The sequence below is a fragment of the Pelmatolapia mariae genome, linkage group LG18 (genome assembly GCF_036321145.2).
Source record: "Pelmatolapia mariae isolate MD_Pm_ZW linkage group LG18, Pm_UMD_F_2, whole genome shotgun sequence".
In the NCBI taxonomy this organism is placed as follows: domain Eukaryota; kingdom Metazoa; phylum Chordata; class Actinopteri; order Cichliformes; family Cichlidae; genus Pelmatolapia; species Pelmatolapia mariae.
The window spans coordinates 12,053,975-12,076,270 of NC_086243.1; the positions used below are offsets into that span (position 1 = coordinate 12,053,975).

Sequence of the window (22,296 nt, forward strand, 5' to 3'; positions counted from 1 at the left end):
GGTGAGCCAGCTGGGTAGGTCTGATTTGTGAGAGCAGCAGCAGTCAATGGATAAGGTTTGCCTATGCTATGAACTAAATTCCTGGCATGCCTTCATTTATAGTGCTCCTGTGTTGCCACACCCCTGTTTGGTCAGGTGAGCCTGTGATGGGCTCATCCAGAGCCATATGTCATAATATGGTAGCATTTTGTGTTATGTGATAACAAGATGTCAACTATAACATCAGAAATGTAAGAAAGAAAATTTTTAATCGTTTGCACGTTTTTTTGTTTTATCAACACACAGAAGGAGGCGACAGCAGAAATGGGATGAAGAGATTTTGGGATAAGATTTGGTTACGTCCACCTCAGCATGATGAAGCATTTGAATTTCCAGTTATTCATTACTTTTCGCAAATAAATGATCCACACGGACCACTTCGAAGAAGTCCAACAGAGTTATGCATGTGATAGTTTAATGACCCTCACCAGTCTGTGTCTAAATGTTTCCAATGCAGCTGTGCCCAGTACAGTCAAAGGTCAAAAGCAAGTTCCAACTGATGAGAGATTCACCTAACATGTGTAAGCGGGCTGGCCATTTTCTGGCAAAGATAATAAATAAAATAAACAAAGGGAGACAGTTTATTACGTCTATATCAAGGCTCTTAATGTCAAGCACCCTACAGAGTAAATGTCTCAAGGTTAGATAGAAGACAGATAAAAGAACAAAGAGGCAATCAATGTCAAAACAGGGAACTTTCTTAATCTGCCATGACAGCAATCATGTGGTCACACAATAGACCTAAGCTTAAATGGGTATTTTTAGCACGAAATGGATCTGCATATCTGATCTCAGCCTCTTCTGTCCCCTGCGCTGAACAAGAGAGCAAAAATGCTGCAGTTTCCATCACTGGTGATTGATAGGACAGACTAAAGAAGTAAACAAATACATCATGGAGCTCTGCCAAGACCTTATCAGCACGTATAATTCTCACTTCGGTCAGTAATAAGGGTCAGTGCACTGCCAAGCATTCTCCCCACCCTTATAATTGCGGAGATGTGTGCGAATCTCTAAACAGTGAGTCACCAAGGTGATGAAACAATCATGTGCTTTCCCAGGTGAGTTTTTGCCGGATGAAAGCGAGTGAAAGGTGTAAAGTGACTCACGCTGAACTGACACCCTGGTTTAATCTGTCATTAAATGTTTACAGTCTTCTCTGTCGGTCTTATTGTTAAGTGAGATAGAAAAAAACCCCTCTGACTCATTTTGTCAGCATGACAGAGGAGTTTCAGAGTACTGACAGTGAATTTCATCTCACACACTGCCCAGACCTGATGCAAAGTGTCATCAGACAAGACGAAAATGATGTAAAAGTATGTGTGTCCTTCTGTGTGATATATATACACACACATATGTGTCTGATGGCACGTTGCATCACGTCTGGGCATCAGGTTCGAGCTGTGAGTGCATATGATGAAATTCACTCTCAGTACGATATATAGCTGTTTTATATAGCTACATATATATATAGATACATAAAATGTATTTTTATATGTTTTACAAACCCTCCAGGCACAGAAAAGTTCAATTCAGCAGTCATTTCGACTGAACTGCAGCCATGTCATACATGTTTTTGTTTGAAAAAGTTTTCACAAACAACGTGACAGTGGATCATAGATAGATAGATAGATAGATAGATAGATAGATAGATAGATAGATAGATAGATAGATAGATAGATAGATAGATAGATAGATAGATAGATAGATAGATAGATAGATAGATTTTAATTTAAAAAATAAATAAATCATGTTAATATTTCATTAACAAGATTTATGACATTAATAATCATATCTGTAACTGAAACCATTCCCATAAGAAAACGAGAAGTTTTCAACTTCAGACAGCTTGCATATTGACTTACTGCACCGTGGCGCCCCCTCGTGATCGTAAAGCTACACTACAGAATTTAATTAGCTAAGTGAGGCTGGATTTGGTCAGGAGAAGGAAGTAATTGTTAGCATAAACCTGAACCCAAGGTTGAGCCAGACCAGTAATACAGAAATACTTTTTGTTCCAGATGTGTTTTATTTTCTTTATCTAACATGTTTGGGATTTCATCTCTAAACTGAGAAGCAACTTCCAAACTTCACAATTGTACGGGAAGTTTTATCTCTTCCTCTTTACCTTTCCTTTGCAGTGAACAAATATAAACTGAGACTGAGTAAAAAGAGACACGGACGACTGGTGCGGTAGTAAAAAGATGACTTAAACGGAGCTCCAAACGCTTTCACGGTCAGTCTTGACAACAGGCCGATGCACAAGAGGAATTCTGTCTGTTTCCAGTTATATTAGATTCAAAGAAAAATGAATCAGGTGAATACAACAGCAGGCCGAGCGTCACAGGGGGAATCCACCCATCTTCAGTGTCTCATGGTTGGAAATCACTTCCTTGTAGGATTATGGTGTGCTTAGGCTGTAGTCTTGTTTGCCGAAGAGAACAGATTTAAAGAAAGGCAAACAGAAAACCCAAACACATTACTGTTTGTCTGTGATCACCATGGCTGACTGGCCGCAGAGGTTTGAAGTCGAAGACTTATACAGAGAACATGAGGAAACAATTTCAAAATATTTAATTCAAAGGTCTAATGCTTTAAATCTGCCACAAAAATTCTGAAACACTTTTCATTTTAAATAAAAAGCTGTTTCGAACAAATATGAAAAAAATGTGGATATGTTTTAGTCAAGTGTTTCACGCCTTCCCTCCGTAAAGCAGTCACACAGTGTGATAAATTGAGTCACTGTATTCAGTCACTCAGCTGAAAAAACCCCAAAACTTTATTCTGACACAGTAAGTTTCCACTTTTAGCTGTTTCAAATCAACAGTGAATTTCACGGGAGAACAAGGAAGGGTTCACATCCCCTCCCCTTATGTAAACTCATGTGTTACATCACAGGAGAAGAGATCGACCATTGTTTTCTATGAAAAAAACAAAAACCACAAAAACAAAAACATCATAGTGTCACTGCGTGACAGGCACAGATCAGTCCCCGCTGTTCAGCTTGACTTGAGAGCTCGGTTGTTGCGCATCCTCTCACTGTTAAAGCATGATTCCTCCAGGCACAAGCTGTTATTTGGCATGATGGGGGTTTTTTTTTTCTTTTTTCACAAGCTCACAAGAAACATCCTGCGTGGATGGCAGCATGCGGAAATGAATGGAGTGCGCGTGTTTCATGGGAATTTTGGTGGCAATGAAGAAACGTGTCTGTTTCACACCTGTGTTGAATATTCATGAATTATTTTTTTGTTTTGTTTTGTTTTGTTTTATTTATGAGGGTGGGATCTTGGGTTCTTAGGGGTTAAAAAAGGCCATTTAGCTGCAGACAGTAAGGCGGTCAGCTTTTTGACAACTAGATGATAGAACGTCGATAAGAAGGTCAAAGCGCCAACTCCTCTCTTCATTAATAAGGTTAACACGCTGCACCTCTTCCCGGTCGGGTGATCAGCTGACTGGAGGACTGGTGGTGGCCACCTTTTGTGGTAGGTCGTGCAGCTCGCCCAGGGGAGGAGAAGGAGGAGGAGTAGGAGGAGGTGTTGATGGTGGTGCAGTAGAAGCAGCAGCAGCAGGAGGGAGGAGGACTGTATCCAACGCTCCCGGGGAGAGAACGGAGCGCAGGAATGGGCTGACTGACCGGGGATCCGCCGTGTGCTTTCGTTGTCTTCAGTGATGGATGAGCCGAATATCCTGAGACGCCGCGGTCTACAGGTAAACGGAGGCTGGCTGTCATGACAGCGCGCGGTTGTGGTTGTTTCTAGGGAAACGAGATTAGATCAAAGTGATGAGCCATTTGCCGACGATGCAAGGCATTCATGTCAGCCTGGCTTATGTGGCGTGAGCTTATTTTTCATTAAAAAAAAAAAAACAACTTTCACCGTTCCTCTTTAGATCTGTGCTTTATTGATTAGATTATGTGGCATCGTTAGAAAATATTATGTGCACTGAGCATCTTCCCCATGCCCTGTGGGCATCCTTTCAGAAAAGGTGGAGTCCCACGAACCGCAGCAACGTGGACACATAATAAATTTTATGAATGTAAGGTGTGTATATCAGACCTGACTTCACTACTACTTAGCTGTGTGTTTATTTTGGAGCTCTTTCTGTGTGCTTTGGACAATCTGGTTGCCTTGGTGATCTGGAGCACAAAAGCCAATGGTTCCTGGAAGACTGTCAGAAACATCTTCTCCTGGGTGCCATGTTCATTTGAGATGTTCACAGTCAGAATAATTAAGTGTTTGTTTTTGCTCCATTCATGTCTGTATTTTCTGAATTCATTTAGTAGGCAAAGCTGCATTGTTTCCACCCAGGGTCTGTTGAGGCGGTAACACTGCTCATCAGTCCAAACTGGGTGTTCCCATTCCCTTGTCTCTGTTTATAGTAACTAGCCTTTTCCCACCTTGCATTCATTGAATTTCGATGAAGTGGAGCGATGCAGTTACAATGAAAATAATGGTCATGGTGGAAATGCTGTTTCAGTGCACAGTTCTCCCTTTTTTAAAACCATCTTTATAGTCACTTTCTCAATTTTCAGACCGCTGGAGGTAATGAAACAAGTGCAGGTAGTCTCAAATTCTGTGCACAGACTCTCGCAGTGTGACACGGTGCCACCCTGTCCTTCAAATCCTGACTGGCAAGAGCAGTTTTACAGTCCTCTTAGCTGAAACTCACGGACCGAGGATTTGCAATTAAATGGCTACAAGGCCCACTTGTCATCGCCAGAAACTAGGCCATTCAGCAGGTAATGATATTTACATAGTGCCGATGAAAAAATAAATAGGAGTGACACAGAACAAGGCCACCAGGAAAAAACTGCAGTGTTACCTTGTGACTGTAAGCATGAAATGTACTTCATAGCAGTGTATTCAAAATGATACAGTGGCTTGCAAAAGTATTCGGCCCCCTTGAACTTTTCCACATTTTGTCACATTACAGCCACAAACATGAATCAATTTTATTGGAATTCCACGTGAAAGACCAATACAAAGTGGTGTACACGTGAGAAGTGGAACGAAAATCATACATGATTCCAAACATTTTTTTACAAATAAATAACTGAAAAGTGGGGTGTGCGTAATTATTCAGCCCCCTGAGTCAATACTTTGTAGAACCACCTTTTGCTGCAATTACAGCTGCCAGTCTTTTAGGGTATGTCTCTACCAGCTTTGCACATCTAGAGACTGAAATCCTTGCCCATTCTTCTTTGCAAAACAGCTCCAGCTCAGTCAGATTAGATGGACAGCGTTTGTGAACAGCAGTTTTCAGATCTTGCCACAGATTCTCGATTGGATTTAGACACCAGACAGGTCAGGGATAAAGTTATTGAGAAATTTAAAGCAGGCTTAGGCTACAAAAAGATTTCCCAAGCCTTGAACATCCCACGGAGCACTGTTCAAGCAATCATTCAGAAATGGAAGGAGTATGGCACAACTGTAAACCTACCAAGACAAGGCCGTCCACCTAAACTCACAGGCCGAACAAGGAGAGCGCTGATCAGAAATGCAGCCAAGAGGCCCATGGTGACTCTGGACGAGCTGCAGAGATCTACAGCTCAGGTGGGGGAGTCTATCCATAGGACAACTATTAGTCGTGCACTGCACAAAGTCGGCCTTTATGGAAGAGTGGCAAGAAGAAAGCCATTGTTAACAGAAAACCATAAGAAGTCCCGTTTGCAGTTTGCCACAAGCCATGTGGGGGACACAGCAAACCTGTGGAAGAAGGTGCTCTGGTCAGATGAGACCAAAATGGAACTTTTTGGCCGAAATGCAAAACGCTATGTGTGGCGGAAAACTAACACTGCACATCACTCTGAACACACCATCCCCACTGTCAAACATGGTGGTGGCAGCATCATGCTCTGGAGGTGCTTCTCTTCAGCAGGGACAGGGAAGCTGGTCAGAGTTGATGTGAAGAAGGATGTAGCCAAATACAGGGCAATCTTGGAAGAAAACCTCTTGGAGTCTGCAAAAGACTTGAGACTGGGGCGGAGGTTCACCTTCCAGCAGGACAACGACCCTAAACATAAAGCCAGGGCAACAATGGAATGGTTTAAAACAAAACATATCCATGTGTTAGAATGGCCCAGTCAAAGTCCAGATCTAAATCCAATCGAGAATCTGTGTCAAGATCTGAAAACTGCTGTTCACAAACGCTGTCCATCTAATCTGACTGAGCTGGAGCTGTTTTGCAAAGAAGAATGGGCAAGGATTTCAGTCTCTAGATGTGCAAAGCTGGTAGAGACATACCCTAAAAGACTGGCAGCTGTAATTGCAGCAAAAGGTGGTTCTACAAAGTATTGACTCAGGGGGCTGAATAATTACGCACACCCCACTTTTCAGTTATTTATTTGTAAAAAATGTTTGGAATCATGTATGATTTTCGTTCCACTTCTCACGTGTACACCACTTTGTATTGGTCTTTCACGTGGAATTCCAATAAAATTGATTCATGTTTGTGGCTTTAATGTGACAAAATGTGGAAAAGTTCAAGGGGGCCGAATACTTTTGCAAGCCACTGTAGGTGTCCTCCTTGATAGCAAAAGACGACCTTTAAGATGTTGAAGCCAGTAATTTCAGAGCAAAGGTGGAAGATGTCCCCACCACCACCATCACATTTTTCTCAATTCAACCTTTCCCTCTTCTCTTATAGAAAGAACTGAGTCTTCCTCGTAGGGGAAATCTGTAAGTATGTCATCTGGGCAATTCTGTGCATCTTTCCCTCTTTGTCCCCCTTTGCACCTTTTTTTGTACCTCAAACCAGGCCAGTCAGTTGTCTGTCACATGTGGGCTTTATTGCGCATGCATGCTGCTTTTCCTGACGGTAAACATTTACTTCTTCACATCCTGAAGTGCAGGAACTTCTTAAAGCACCTAAGAAATTTGTCTGAAAGATAGAGCAGGCTCACTGCCCAGACTGGTTTTATGTAAATGTTAGGAGGGGGGAAACAGAGGAAGAGAGTGGGAGACATCATTGTAGGTCTCAGTGTGAGAGAATCAATTAAGCCACTTCTTCTTTTACTGAAAGAATCCAGGCTTTGAATCCGTTTTTGTATTTAATGCTAGAGTTGATTTAACTGAACTGAGCGAGCAAGCTGAGCAAGCTCTAACAGGTAACCGCTTAGTTGTGACTGTTTATTTATATTTTTTGCCAAATGTTTGACCTGCACAAAATTCATACGTTATTAGATCATCGTTACAGCTCATTTCAGACATTACGAGTAGAACAGCAGTGACACATTGGAGTGCATGAAGAAAGTTACCTGAGAATTTGTTGCCAAACAGAAGCCGTTCTGGTTAAAAATAAATAAATAAATACATGTGACTCCAACTTGTCCAGGGACTTTCCCTGGAATGGGCTAGAGCTGAAGCCAAGATAGTTTCAATAACTGGGAATGAAAGGAAATATCAGAATCACTGAATAATATATATTCATCTCAGCTGACAGTTTCAAAGATCTTTAGGAGCTAGATGTGTTTGTGCTGCTTACCTACACTTGTCCCACTGCCAGTATAGTGTTATGAGACAAAGTTATGTTTGTGCAATAAAATCCTTTGTATCCCATTGTCTCTGATATCTGTTGGCCAAGTCAGGTGATTTCATTAAGGCTTTTCTGTCTTCTAATATACATCTATATGCATATATTGCTGTATTAACCTTATACAGAACAAAAATGAGCACCATATAAGTCCTGACATGGGGCAGTCTGTGTGTGTGTGTTTGTGTGTGTGTGTGTGTGTGTGTGTGTGTGAAGAAGTTAATTTAATATATTTATCACAGTTAATACCCGTATTTTAAAACGTAAGAAAAAAGACTTAAACTCTCCGAACCATTGTTTTATATAGGCTTTGAAATCAATAAAAGTCGCGAGGGTCCCAATAATCTCTGTTGAAAAAATGTTACCTTCAAGACTATCGGACGCTCTGATAATAGTCTTTCTAATTTTGATATAACTTGTTGTCAAATGTTATATTTATTGTTTCTATTTTAAAAAAAATTAAAGAGAAGAATTAAAAAGGACAGAAAAAAAGATTTATCGTTGAAAACGCGTAATTCCTTAGATTTTTGTACCGGATGGATTATTTGTGTGATAGCGTTTTAAACCAGTATTTCCGACAGGACGTGAAAGCATCAGAAGTCCCTCCTCCTGCTGGCGCGCGGCGATGCGGCTGCGCGTTGCGCCAGAGACGTTGCTGTGGTTGAAAGTTTCTGTCCCCAGAATAACGCTTCACGTTTTGTCGAAGCTAGTTATCGGTCGATAATGTTGCACCTCGTGGGAGACAGGCTGTCTCGGAAATTTTACTGGTGACATTGAAAAGGAGCAGCGTGACCATGGCCGTCGCAGTTGCTAGCACCACCGAGCTGCCCTGCCCGGGGTCTGGGGTCAGTCTGTATCGAAGAAGCAGAAAGGAGTTTGTGCCTTTGGAGTCGACGTACTAGCCTAACGGCGACTATAATACCAAATCGACAGGGGAGACTGTTTACCGCGATGCCCACTCTTTAACGACAGGATACTAATTCTCATATCGGATCGGATTTAGCGGTCACCTCCAACATGTCTGATCAAAACTACTACTGGACCGTGCTGCCGAGCTACAAAACTAGTTTTGTGACCGGGGCCATGATGAAAAGATCGAAAAGGTAATAAAACCTAAAGCCTGTTTTTAACTAGAAAATTCTCCTTGAATATGGAGACGAATGTTAATTAGCCTCGACCAAACTGCTGCAAAACGTCTGGGGGGGTTGTATGTTTGTCATCGGCTGTGCCGTTCAGTCTCTGAGAAACAGCGATTTGTTGAACGTCGTAATTTCGAGCTATTTGATTCAAAGCGCCTAATGGCAACCTCCACACTGTCTGCTAATATAGCCGCTTCACAGCTCAGACATCTGATCCCTCCGGAGGGTCTGTGATAGCCCCTCAGCATGGCACTGTATGTGTCGGTTACATCCGCCCTAGTTTTTGTTTCCGACAGAGAAACGTGGCCATTGTAGACTGTTGTGTGTATGTGTGCGGGCAGGCTGCATTGTCTGCTGCCAGCTGTCGCATAAAGCGACACCAGGGCCCACTGCTGATCGGTGCACCGATGCGGTTAGTGGGACAGTAGTGTTGTAAACGTGCTTTCATCAATCAGATAAATCCAATCAGCTCTTAAGGTGTCTTAGCCCTTAATGCACTCAAGATGTCTTTGGCAGTCAGTGAGTTCATAGTGATCTTAAATTGTGGCGTCTCTACCTCTCATCCCTTTGTCATAATCTGAACACATAATTGTTGGTTTGCTGGCACAATTTGCCTTTGTTACAGTGGTGTAAACCGCAAGAGCTGCAGTTTATATTGCAGGATTTTAAAATGTAAATGTACTGCTATTGAGTGAAGCTTCAGAAGACCGCCATTAGCACACAGAAACATAGGCTATCTGTGGAATGTCAAACTATCCTCTCTTTTAATGTTGTTGGGGGGTCATGCATCAATCAGTGATGTGGCCGATCCACCACAGTGTGAGCTGATGAAATTGGCTTCAGTTAACAAATGCAGCAGACATAGTTAACACGCAGGCCTGTTTCAGTGGCCTACATTCATCATGTTTCATGTCTTCCTGCAAGATCCATACAAACCATTATTGTTAGTCCCAAATATCAGTCGTCTTATGACTGCTAGCTGTTGATGAAGCGCTCACGTGGTGTGCCAGTGTGATACAGTGGTGCTCTCATATCTTTTTCGGCACAGGTTCTGGAGTGTTTTTGCTTATATTTATTTTTTTAACAGGAGCAAAATAGCGAACCTTCACAGTGTTTCTGTGGTTGGAGGTGTACTGTAGACACTTTGAAGCCCAACTCTTGGCACACTTGACCCTCTCATCCCTCTGTTTCTGTGGCACTTTGAGTCTTTTTGGGTTGAGGGGCCATATATTTTGTGAATCTGCCTTTGCACCGACCCAGAAATGTCAGGCTCTGTTGTCATCTCAGCCCCTCAATTATTTTAGGTCACTGCCAGAAGGAAAGGGAGACAAGATCTACTTCACCGACATGAAACAGAAAGCATTGAGATCACAAATGGGGGGGGAAAAAAACAAAGAAAACTGAAAAGAAGCCAAAACTGTAATCTTAATGAAAACATGGAGTTAACACCTGCGTGCAGAAACCTGCAGGCACCAAATACAAACGTACAGGAAATGGACAAGATAACACTGGTACTCTAAAGTAATGTCATACTTGGACTGGTAAGCCAAAAAGGCATTAGGTTGTTTGCTTTACTCCAAAAGCTGCATCAAAAGAGCATTTTAAACTCTACAAATATATGCAAATTTGAAGAAAACCAACCCAATGAGCAAAAAACCGATCAGGACAAACAACACAGACCAGCTTCAAAAATACCAGCAGAAGTGAAACAACACTTCACAGCTCACAAAGACCGAAGTACAAACATGTGGACAGTGTGTCATGGCCTTCTCAATTATATCAGGGGTCACTTGGACCATTTTATTTATTTCCATCATGATAAAACAGCTTTCCAAAGTTCTTATTGTCTAATCAGGCTCTGCCAGTGGTACTGATAAGTAATATATTTCCCTTATCTCACATGACAATACTCTCAGACGTCATTGGATCGTACTACACTGCTCAATCCAGACTTCACATTATTTACTGATTAGAAGTGGCTAAAAGAAAAAGAAAAACAAAAGTTTAATTCCTCTAAATATTAGAGCAGGTAATGTGTAGTTAGCGCTAATGCATAAGAAAGAAGTTGCACTCAAGTTGGTTTGTTTATATATTTACATGCAAACATGTTTGTAGTTATGTATGCATGTGTATGTTTGTATGTATATACATAATTACAGTGGCATTAATATTGTCAGCACATCAAAAAAATATGAATTCAGAGGCTGATCGAGTTTGATTTTTTTTTCCACAGATTGATAAACAAAGTGTGCTTGGATCATGTTTGTTAAAACACTGCATAAAACAGATGTTCACCCTCTTCTGTTTGCTGCTTTCCACTCACAGTTCCCGTAACAACAAGAGAAGGAGTTTGGCGGTCGGGACCCCATCGCCCACGCTGTCACGACCGCTTTCACCTCTCCCACTCGCCACAGGTACTTGTGTTTTGGTTTTACCCATTTGTCTGCTCGCCTCAGTGCGGGGTTGATTGGATTGGCTCAGCTCATCAGAATTCCTGCATTTAGCCACCGCTGATTGCGTGTGAAGCAGAGAAGTTACAGAGGGTGGAATGGTGAGGAGAGCACAGGATTGGCTGTCTCATGTAGGATCATCAGTCTCAAGTTTGTTTTGATGCTGTATGTCGTGAAGCAATCGCTAGTTTACCTCTGGTGTTTTGTTTTTTTCCCTTCTTTCTCATAATGTGCCCACAGTAGAGTGCAAAAGCCATACAATGCTTTTCCTTGTGATAATTTTTAATGTAGCCCCCTCTAGGCTTCCTCATCATTTGATCTCTCCACTTAAAAAGTGTCATTCCGTGTATCCCCCTTTTTTTGTGATTTGTCCTCAGGGACAATGGAAGTCCTTTAATGACCTTTATAGCAGTATGTAATATAGTGTGATTGTACCACATACCCCCTGCTGTCTGTTGACACAGTCCTTCTTTGATTACGACAGGACAGGAAGGGCCCTAGATAACTTTTGTGTATGCATCACTGTCATTAAAAGATTTGATTGTTTCAGTTTGAACTTGTGAAGGAAAACCATCTGCAAAGTTGACCGTTGAACACTGATAGTGTAAAACATTAGGAAGCCAGTCCAGTTATTCTGCATTTATTAATATGCTTAGTTTCCTTCAGCTTCCTCTCAATTTTCAAAAAAATTGTTTTGTTTTGATTCCTCAGCTGGTAGCAGTCCTTCAGAAAGCCCCAGAAATGTCTCTGCTAGCTCTTCTGCCAACTTCCAGTTTGCCCGCAGGTAAGAATTAAATGAAATGCTTTTTAATATAGTCTTGGTTTAAACCACTCAGGCTCAGGCACATCATTGCAGTAGTTTCTTTTCCGTAATAACATCAAGTGGAAAATGACTAAAACAGACACATTGCAATGAAAAGTACTTTAATGGAGTGAAATGGCAGCAAATTAGATACAAAAATAAGATATGCATGTCAGTGGAAGTTTATTTTTATTCTTGGCCCGCTTCGACTAAAAATGAAATCAGAAAAAATAACCAAGGGATCTTTGGTTTGGTGGAAACTGTGTGCACGCAAACTGAACATGCACTGGCTTGTTCCCTTTGCCCCTCAAATCGAGGCAGTGGAGAACCATGTCTGACCAGCTGAAGGCCCCCAGGGTCACTCACTTACTGGACGTGGGTCTTGGCATTTGTCAACCCAATTAAGGAGGCGAGTTGGTGCGCGCACTCATTACTCAGGGCTGCTGTGATTATGGAAGAAAACTGCAGAGCTTGCCTTCTCATCACGCGTGCCGTTTATAGACTCGCTGGGATTTAGAGGAACATTAGCTGCAACCAGCTTCCTCAGTCAGCAGCGGAAAATAGTGTGGTAGCCTGTCTCTAAGAAGACTTTAGTAAGGAACAGCAACATGTATACTTGAATGTAGGATTTTCAAGAACACTGTAGTTTAAATGTATGTGATGACCGACTGTCCCAAATGTCATGAGTTAAGCTGCAGTGCAGTATGCCATATTGCACCATAGAGCTCAGGGATGCAGAGGGGAAGTCTTCTTAGGCTACGTTCACACTGCAGGCAAAAGCGCATCAAATCTGATTTTTTTTTTACCCTATGCGACCCATATCCGATCATGGTATGACAGTGTGAACGGCACAAATCCGATCTGGGTCACTTTCGTATGTGGTACTGAATCCGATACATATCCGATGTTTTAGAAAGCGACTGCTGTTTGAACGGTCATGTCGCATTAAATCCGTCTTTTACGTCACTGACACGAGACAGACGCCAGTTATCAGCGCCGGAGAAGCGCCCGAGAAGACATCGCGAACGCTTCCTGGCCATCCAGTGTAGATGTTAGTGAAACTGTTGGGAAGACAACATTGGAGAAACGTGAACATTTTATTTGTACTGTATAATCTGCAGATTCTGACTGAAATCTGCAACTATCCTTTGAAGCACCGCTCCTCTAAAACAGCAATAAGGATAATTATTAGGTTATTTACATTATTATGTAAATAACAAAATAACTTAAAGCAAAAATTGGGAAACGTAAAGTCCAAAGTCTTTATATTAAGGGCCATCAGTCAAACAATATTGTTTGCTCTGGGTCTAAACAGAGCGCGTTGTGTGTGACGTCTTCCTTTGCGCATGCGGGCCGCTTTGAGCGTTCACACTGGAGAGCGTTTGCTGTCACATTTTATTTGTAGTGTGAACAAGCAGACAAAAAAAGCGGATTTGATCAAAAAATCGGAATTGAGCATTAAGACCTGCAGTGTGAACGTAGCCTTAGAGGACTGCCTTGTGCAGCTCATCTAAATTTATTGACATTTTTAAGCTGCCATAGTGTAGACAGATGCTGTGACTGCACTTTTGACAGCTCCACTGGGTTTATTTGTTATTCACAAAAGCTGCGTAGCTCTGCTTTTGCTGCAATTATTTTTTCATGTGAACGTGGAGTAGCCTTGAAGAGTAAGGACGACCAGCGCTCTGGTCCACTCTGATTTATTTATTTTGTTCCTTTCACAACTAAGCTATTGATTCCAGTATTGATTTGAAACCTTTGCCTTTATTAGTGGCTTCTTACAGTAACATGATACAACATGTTTTGGCACGTGTTGTATAGGGGTGGGGGAAAAAATCGATACTGTGTAGTATCGTGATATTTTGTTTGCTAATAATGTATCGATGCAGGGACAGCAGAAATCGATATTTTGTTACAAAAAAAGTTTTTGTGGACTGGAACATGCTCTGACTTCAGAGCATGTTGATCAGCTCCTTTTTCTGAGCAAGAATCCTGACATTCCTTCACTGTCCAAATGTGTTTAACTTTTTTTATGGCAGCAATAAACATGACAGTTTACTTATTTTAATTTAAGACATGTTTTATTTTAATTAAGTTGAAAACTTTTTTATTTAATGTAAAATTATATTTTGTTTTAATTTACTTTTAAATTCTTCATTTGCTGAAGGGACTGCATAGTTTTCACAAATTTCATAGTTCAGAATAGCTATAATTGTACCAGATGGTTGCATTCACTTAAGTTGGACTAGACTGTAATACAAACCGTTCAGTTTGTCAACAATAAAACTGACTGAAATGAGAGAAAGACTGAGTGTGAGACTTTGTTATTAGATAAAATGAATATTGATAAAGTTTACCTTTATGTACAGAATCTGAATATCTCAAAATATTTTAAAAAATTGCATTAATATCGTATCGTGCGTTAAGTATTGTGATAATATCGTATCGTGGGATGTATGGTGATTCCCACCTCTAGTGTTGTATGGTTTCTTATCTATCCCTATCTGATATTTACATGTAACACAGCTCACTAACCCTCAGATCCCTTCATTTTCACTGTCACCTCTAATTTAGCTACATGTCCCCAAGAGCTGGTTTCTCAGAGAAACTGCATTCAACCATCTTTTGTTGCCACAGATAGACTCTGTGAAGGAAACTGGGCCACTTCCTCAGAGTGTATTGGATGGAAAACTATTGGGACAGTGGAGATTTATTTATTTATTTATTTATTAAGGTTCAGGTTTTCTGCAGTGTTAATGAGTGCATTGTGTGTCTGTGTGCATAGTGAGAAACTGTCTGTAGGCCTCAATGCTGCAGTATGATAGCAGCTTGGCAGGTGTTCAGAAACAGCAAACAGCCACTGGCGGGGAGTTCTGTCAGACTAACAGGACTGTGACTTTGACAGGCAGACTTAATCTGTCACTGTCATTAAACAGTGTTTATTTTCTCTCTCACTTCATGCCTCCATTCGCCCCTTCTTTCTCTCTGCATCTCTCGCCTCCATTCCCTTTTTTTGCATCTGTGTAGTCAACTGGCCCGGACTGAAAGGTAAGAAAATAACTAATTGCTGTTTCTTCTTCTTGCAAAGACTCAAACATCAAATGTTGTCTGTTGGCCTTTTTAGGCTTTGAAGATTGGAATGAGTCAACAGGATGTAAAGGTTTTCGTATGAGCCTCCACTGAGCAGCTTGTTATTTGTGTGTGCTTGTTTGTGTGTGTGTTTTTTAGCAGGGCGGATGGGCGAAGGTGGTCGGTGGCATCTGTTCCCTCCTCTGGATACTGCACAAACGCACCAAGTTCATCAGTATCTGTAAGCGGAGAAGTATCTCTTACTGTCTGTCACCTCTTTCCATCATCACACATTCAACCTCTCTCTAAACCACTACCTTGGGGGCATTTAGTTCTCCACTTTACAGGACTGTGGTGTCTTGTAAACTTCCGATGCTGACTAACTGAGCTGTAAAGCCCATCAGCTTACGCAGTGACATAAATCTGCCTATAAATGATTGTTGATTTTACAGTAGACCAGGGATGTCAAATTCATTTTACATCGTGACCTACATACACATCTAAAGCTGGCCGGACCAGTGAAACTCCCCATTCTGTTAATATGGGGAGTTAAAGTTGGGAAGTTAAACTACATATTTAATCTCTGAATACAAAAAAGGGGGCAATTTCAACTGTATGTCTCTTTTTCTACATGATAACGAAATGCTCTTGTAGTACATGAAAGAAATGTGGTGGGATGACTCTTGGACCTAAATTGTAAGAAACAAATAATAATTTTACGTATAGTCTAAAATTACAGGGAAAAGAAATATGGACCCATTGTTGAAAAAAGAAAAGAAAAAAGAAATCTCTGTAGTAAATAGTGGAAAAACAAACAAAACAGGAAAATATCTGACATTTAATTGTTTGTCTGTTACTTAATTACTTTGGTGTGGTACGAATGGCCACAGGGTAGGTCTTTATTGTTAGCTAAAGCTTTAAAACTTGTGAAAATAACGTTTTAAAATATATGCCATCCTTCACATTTTCCAGTGCATCGTTCAGCGTAATGAAGCGCCATGTCACAAGGTCAAAAGTGATATCCAAGTGTGGGAATCAAAATCCAATTAAAAATCTCTGGTCTTAAAAAGGCAGACAGACAAACGGAAACTGTGAAGCAGGAACAGTTTGCCATCAATGAGGATTTTGGTCTAGAAGAAGATTTCTAGAACACCACTGAAAATTGTAGATGTTATGAAAAAGAATGGTCAACATTGTAAACATAGACACACAACCCTTTTAAAAGTTATAAAATGCTCGATTGTCGACATGGCAGAAGTTTTCGAAAAATAATTTACATTAATAAAAAAAAAGTGTATGAATAATAAAATTTGTGCAACTGCCAAAACGTTTGGCTAGGTCTGTAAAGATTTGCTCATCACTCTGTAGCTGACAGCTGGTCGCTGGACACTGCAGGCTTTGGTTATGTAGATAACGTCCTCTCCTTTTGCGTCAGTGTCCTCTCTCCCACTGAATGGCACTTCAATAGTTTGTTTCAGAGTTGAGTAGTTTAAGTCTGTGGGACAGTCTGCTAGCTGTCCAACTTTTGTCTTCTCCCTTATTAGCAAGGCGTCGCCACACAGCGGGTATCTCGCATGTTTGATTGGAGTTTTTATCCTGAGGCAACCCCACAGGGAATTTTTCACAGATCTTTCACGTGAAAAGCAAAAAGATCTGTTCCACTGAACCAATCTTACCACTGCTACCTGTAAGTTTTACCTTTTTTAAAATTGGTATTTTGTGGTTACTGGTCACCAAACCAGTCCTAGTGTCTCGTGAACACCACTTTAAAGCAGTAATTAGCCAAAAATATGAATTTTAATAGAATTGGCTTGTGTTATTTATTGGTTAGTTTTAGCCTGTTGCACATACCGTACAAGGAAGGAATACTAGAACAAAGCTTCCACAGTGGTTGTGAGATATTTTAGAAGTAGCATCACCATTGCATAGCTCGTCAGAGTTACTTCACTGTATCTTGTTCATAGAAAAGGAATGTTTACTGTGTTTTAGCTTTTAAAAAAAGAAAAAAAATCTTACTGACTCACAGTTTAGAACTTGAACTTCACTTTAAACTTACCGGGTCACTCGGCATAAACAGTAGTAGAGAAAAGTTTTGTGGTTTTAGTCTTTGGTTGTTTTGTTTTTTTTGCCATTTCCTCTGTGACAGCTTGTCTTTCTCAGATTGAGTTGCAGTCGACATAAATCCAGACTAACTGCAACCTCCTTGGCAAGGAAGCAGACTGCCAACTTTTTACAACTAGCTTTTAAGTCTACGGGGGGATTGGATGATTGTTTTCGTTACATCTGCAGAGCATTCTTGTCGCTTTAGAGTTATTATCGCTACAAATTTATGTGACATTTTTGATTATAATTAGTTTTACTGATACAGTAAAGTGGTTGGAAAACTTCACACTGACAGCTTCGGGCACCGGTTGGTTTATAAAGCAGCTGTCTGGAGATGGATGCTGGTATCCTTTTTAATGACTCAGGCAGCCATAACAGGATACGTCCAAGGATGATGAATCCCTCCATCATCGACCATGTGTCATATTTTCCACCTTGGAGAGGATATGAGAATTAATCCTCAGATGCCTTTTTCCCCAAGTTTTCCTAGAATTATTGAAACAGTATTAAATGTGGTAAAAAGTAAATTTTGTTTTCATTGTTTTTTTTTTAAGTCAAAAGGCATAAAAGTTTTCTCATAATGGTATATTTCTCTACCTCCTATTCAACAACAACAACAAAAAAAAAACTTGGGGAAAGGGGAAACCAAAACACAGGAGGTTGTGTGAATTATTTACCATGTGTCCATCATTAAATGAATGACGTCACACCGAGACGAACTGAGTTGATCTGAGCATGTCCTCTTTTGACTGAGGGGAAAGTACGGGAATAATAAAGCTTATCATTACAATAATACCGGTCCTGTTGAAATTTGCCGTTTCTTTTTCCTGGATGACATCACAAACGAGCAGGGGCTGTACCACATCATTTCCCTACTCAGCTTTTCCTTTCAGGAATACCGCAAGCACACTTTGTGCTGCCCAGCTATAGCCGTCAGCTGTTTGCCGATGTTTTCTATGGTGATTATTAGGATTTTATCTCGAAAGCCATCGCTGAACCTGCAGTTGGCTCAAATGGAAAACAATACCCAGCTCCTGCGTCTCTGCTGAAATTCTGTATGGCCAACCACATGGCTTTGAGACGGTGAAGTCAGCCCTCCCTGTACAATGCCCCTTTCAGGCCTGCTGTCAGTGAGGTCTTTATGCAGCTCTTAGTCGATTCTGACAAGTCTCTAGTTTCCTGCTCAGCGTAGCCCCTTCACCCCCACCCCCACCTTCCTATCACTGCTCTGTCACGTCCTTGCTCTGTTGCTTTCTTTTCTTTCTTTTTTTTTTTCTTTTAGTGTCTCTCACTGTCTCGCTCTGCTTTTCTTTCTCGTTGGCTCTTCTGTTTTTCCTCTGGCCAATGAGCCACTCTTCTCTCTGCTCTTCCTGGGATACACAAGATCCTAGCCAAATGGGAGTTCTCATAAATTCCAGGCAGTGTGTCACACATCCTGACTTGCAAAGGAAAAAAAACAAAGCAAAACATTCACACATGCTGCCTGTCTCCATGTGTGCTGTGTGAAAAAAAGGGCGAAATCCTACTGAAAAATGCTTTGGGGAATCTATAAAGTTCACTGAGTCTTTCTTTTCATGTAGGAAGGGATTCATGATGTTTTTTACATCACAAATCAACTCTCTGCAGGTCCATATAAGGTGGTGCATCTAATTAAGATCTGCAGTGGAACATGAAAGTCTTTAAGACTTCGGTATTAACAGGATAAAGAGTGAGTCGGAGAGAGCAGACGTGTGACTCTTACCAGAGGAAGCCTTTTAACACAGGATGTTATATAATCAAAGCACAGCCCCACCTACGTATGAATATTTAAATAAAAATAGATAAGAGTGGTAGTGGCAGTGGTTGATTGCTTGTTTTGTTTTTTATTTCTTTAATTTAAAAAAGAATCAATAACTCCAACTTAACCATTGACCCTACTTTCCTGTTTTTTTTTGTTTTTTTTGTTTTTTTTGTTTTCTCTCTTCTCCACTTTTCCCTCCCAGTCCTCTTCTTCCCAGGAGTTGTTGCACCAGTTGCCCTTTCAGCCCACGCAAGAGGATCTTCACTTCCTCTTCAAACATTTTCCGAGCCCAGAAAGTGTGGCAGATGAAGAAGGCGCCCACCCCATGCCCCCTGTCAGGGTCCGCTCACGCAGTCTCAGGTAGCTTTCCTATACTATATGCTGATGCAGCATATAGACTGTCTCTGTTACACAAACATTTCTGTCATACTTCACCGGGCCGTTTGTTTTGAAAGGGTGGAACCGAAATCCCCCCAACTGGCTTCAGTCTCGCAGATTTAATTATGTGCTGCAGTAGCAGTTGTATACAGCAGCTCACCACACACACACCACTTAAGCACAAAGATAAAACTGTTGTGCTATTAAAGGCTTATTATACTAACTGTACATTCTATATACCCTTACATATCAGTTCATTAGATACACCTTAATAGTACTTCATTGGACCCTCTTTGCCTTCACAACTGCCTTAAAATTTTCATGGTTTAGTGTCCATATTGACACGACAGCATCACTCCGTTGCGGCAAAATTGTCTGCTGTGTGCCATGATACAAAGCTTGAGATTGTTGAGAAGGGTTGAGATTAGGCATGGGTACCAATATCCAGTGCCATTATGGCACCGGTTCTGACATAAACAGTAGTAACCAGACCGAAAAGCAACGCACATTTCGTTGCTTTATTTCTGTGCTTTTTCTTTTTTTTTTTTTTTTTTTTTTTTTTTTCCCCTGCAATGTCATACACTTTGGATTCTAGCCAATCATTTTACCTGTCCAAGGATAGTAGGCGGGCCCAGGTACGTACGTTCTTTTAGAGCAGAGCTACAGATTAAAAATGCCCAAGGTGAAGCGGTCAAAAGTCTGGCTGTACTTCACAGCAAAAAATGCAAACTCAGCAGCCTGCAACAAGTGCTTTAAGGTAATACTGTGCAAAGGAGGTAACACCTCGAATCTGATGAAACACCTGTCGACGCATAGCGTTTTTTTAAAAGCCAAGAAATGCACCGTATTTGATAGCTTGCTGCAAGACCTCACACCGAGCACATCTGCTGCGGGTGTGGTAAATCTCCATTAGCGAGTTAGCGCGGATCGCCCCGTGTGTGGGGCTGGACGGTGCTTATTATTTTGCAGAAAAAAAGAGATTGCTAAAAATAAAAACAGAAGAGGTTTTTGGACAACGTTTGTGTTCTCTATTCTTTAAGCACCGGCACCGTTTCAAAAGTACCGATTTGGCACCGGTATCGGATAAAACCTAAACAATACCCATCCCTAGTTGAGGTTTGGTAATTATGGAGGCCATTTGAATACAGTGAGCTCTTTATCATGTTCGCACCAGAAATCAAAACTCATCAGATCAGGCATCATTTTTCATCGGCTGATGTTGAGCTTATTTGAATTGTAGCTTTAGTTTCCTGATCTTAGTTGAAAAGAGTGCCACGTGTTGTGGTCTTGTGCTGCTAAATTGTAGTTTCAAATCAAGGTTCCTCTTCACTGGTGTGATCATATGTGCCATATTTAAACTGAACTGTGCTCTAAATTTTCCCTTTAAAAAAAAAAAGTATGTTTTTTTTTTTAAATATGCACATTTTCTCACAACAGAATGAGAAGATCTGCTAACGGGGTATAAAATGAAAACCTCAAACTTGTAACTAGCGTGGCTAACATGCTACCCGTTCCTGCTGCTTTACTACATACTCACCAAGTAATCAAAGCTTATAGTAAATAAAATAACTTTACCTGTTAAACAGTAATACAGCAAATGTGGGAAGACTGTGCTCAGGTTTAAGCTCACACGACCTCTCGCACCTTAAGTAGTTGTAGTTGCTCTTTTTAGAAGATTGTAAAGTTGTATGTGAATGAGCACTGCCCTGTTTGGTGAGGCTGCCACTCCACCCCAGTCTAACAAAAGTAGGCTTAATGGTTTTTCAGGAGATATTTCGCACATGATTATAAAAAGATAAATTAAATACTGTCTGGAAAGAATATGTTGGGATAATTATTTAATGTGGCTCTGGAAAAACCCTCTGTGCCATTTGTGCGTGATCCCCTGGATTAGAATAAAACCTTTTCCTCATCATTTGGCATTGCTGGACCCATCCCTCTGAATAGCTGCAATGGCAGGCTGTTTTGAGGTTGCTGTAGAGTTTTTATGACAGGCTGGGGAGGATTTTGGCAGCCTGTTGATGTGGTTGCTTTTTTGGTGACGTGTCCATGCCTGTGCCACATGCAGTAATTCAGTACACTAATACTCTATAAATACATCTGGGTAACTCTAGCAATTACACCGGAGAGAAAACTCCCCCTTGGGTTTTACCTGACCTTTGCATAGTTGTTAATGATGCATCTAAATCAACAGCAGCTGATTGACATGTGTCGCCGTTGTTCTAAATTTGCTCTACAAGTTGTGTAAAAGGATTTCTTGCAGCCTCAAAATAGTTCCGAGTGGTCTAAGCAGTTGCCATTACCCTGAAATAAATTCATACCGCGTGTGCAACTGTTGTGGTTACCCAGAACGAGTGAAGTTCATGTCGCATATTGACATTATTGTCATTTTTAGTATGCAACGTAGTGTAAGGGAGCACCCAGGACTGTTATTTTTAACATTTGTGCTGACAGTACATTGATTTGGAACTTGTAAGGAAGGTTTAAAACGACCCCTGTGTGTAACCGAAACCCTCTGGGTGCAACACGTGTGGTTGTGGATGGTGCACATGAGAGCCTAATCTGAATTGTGTCAAACACGCTGTTTGTATGACCTAGAATGTTAGTCAACACTTTATTTGGTAATGTAGTCATAAAATGTTATAGCCTGTTGTGTGTATGGCTGTTCAGTAAAGCTATAAATGTTGATTTTTAATCTAATGTCTCTCATCAGTTCAGTTTGCCACTTAGTTCCGTTGTTTTTCATTTTATTTTAGTTTGGTCTCCATTATTTCTTAATGGCATTTGTGCAAAAAAATATCGACATTTGTAATATTTGTATCTGTTTTTCTTTTTTGTTGTTGTTTTTTCTCTCCTTTGTCTTCTTCCTGTGAAGCCCTGGACGGACCTGTGGGGTGTTTGACAATGAGATTGTCATGATGAATCACGTCTACAAAGAACGTTTTCCTAAGGTAGCTCCCTTTCTGTGTGAAAGTCTCATAATCAAAGTTAAAATCTTCAACTGCTCAC

At 40.9% G+C, this 22,296-nt stretch overlaps 1 protein-coding gene across 6 annotated transcripts in view; it reads left to right on the top strand.

The window, feature by feature from the left end:
- The first annotated feature begins 3,590 nt into the window (after positions 1–3,590).
- Positions 3,591–22,296, top strand: part of mast3a (microtubule associated serine/threonine kinase 3a) — a 34,074-nt gene continuing 15,368 nt past the window's right edge. For 2 of the 6 annotated variants that reach the window (XM_063461525.1, XM_063461527.1), the window contains exons 1-7: positions 8,191–8,669; positions 11,031–11,119; positions 11,867–11,939; positions 14,985–15,005; positions 15,186–15,267; positions 19,112–19,269; positions 22,163–22,238. In XM_063461525.1, the coding sequence (XP_063317595.1) occupies positions 8,584–8,669; positions 11,031–11,119; positions 11,867–11,939; positions 14,985–15,005; positions 15,186–15,267; positions 19,112–19,269; positions 22,163–22,238 (585 nt within the window). In that variant the 5' untranslated portion in view covers positions 8,191–8,583. Of the gene's footprint in view, positions 3,745–6,681; positions 6,714–8,190; positions 8,670–11,030; positions 11,120–11,866; positions 11,940–14,984; positions 15,006–15,185; positions 15,268–19,111; positions 19,270–22,162; positions 22,239–22,296 lie in introns of those variants that run through there. The other 4 variants (XM_063461526.1, XM_063461530.1, XM_063461528.1 and 1 more) reach the window with 3 other exon arrangements.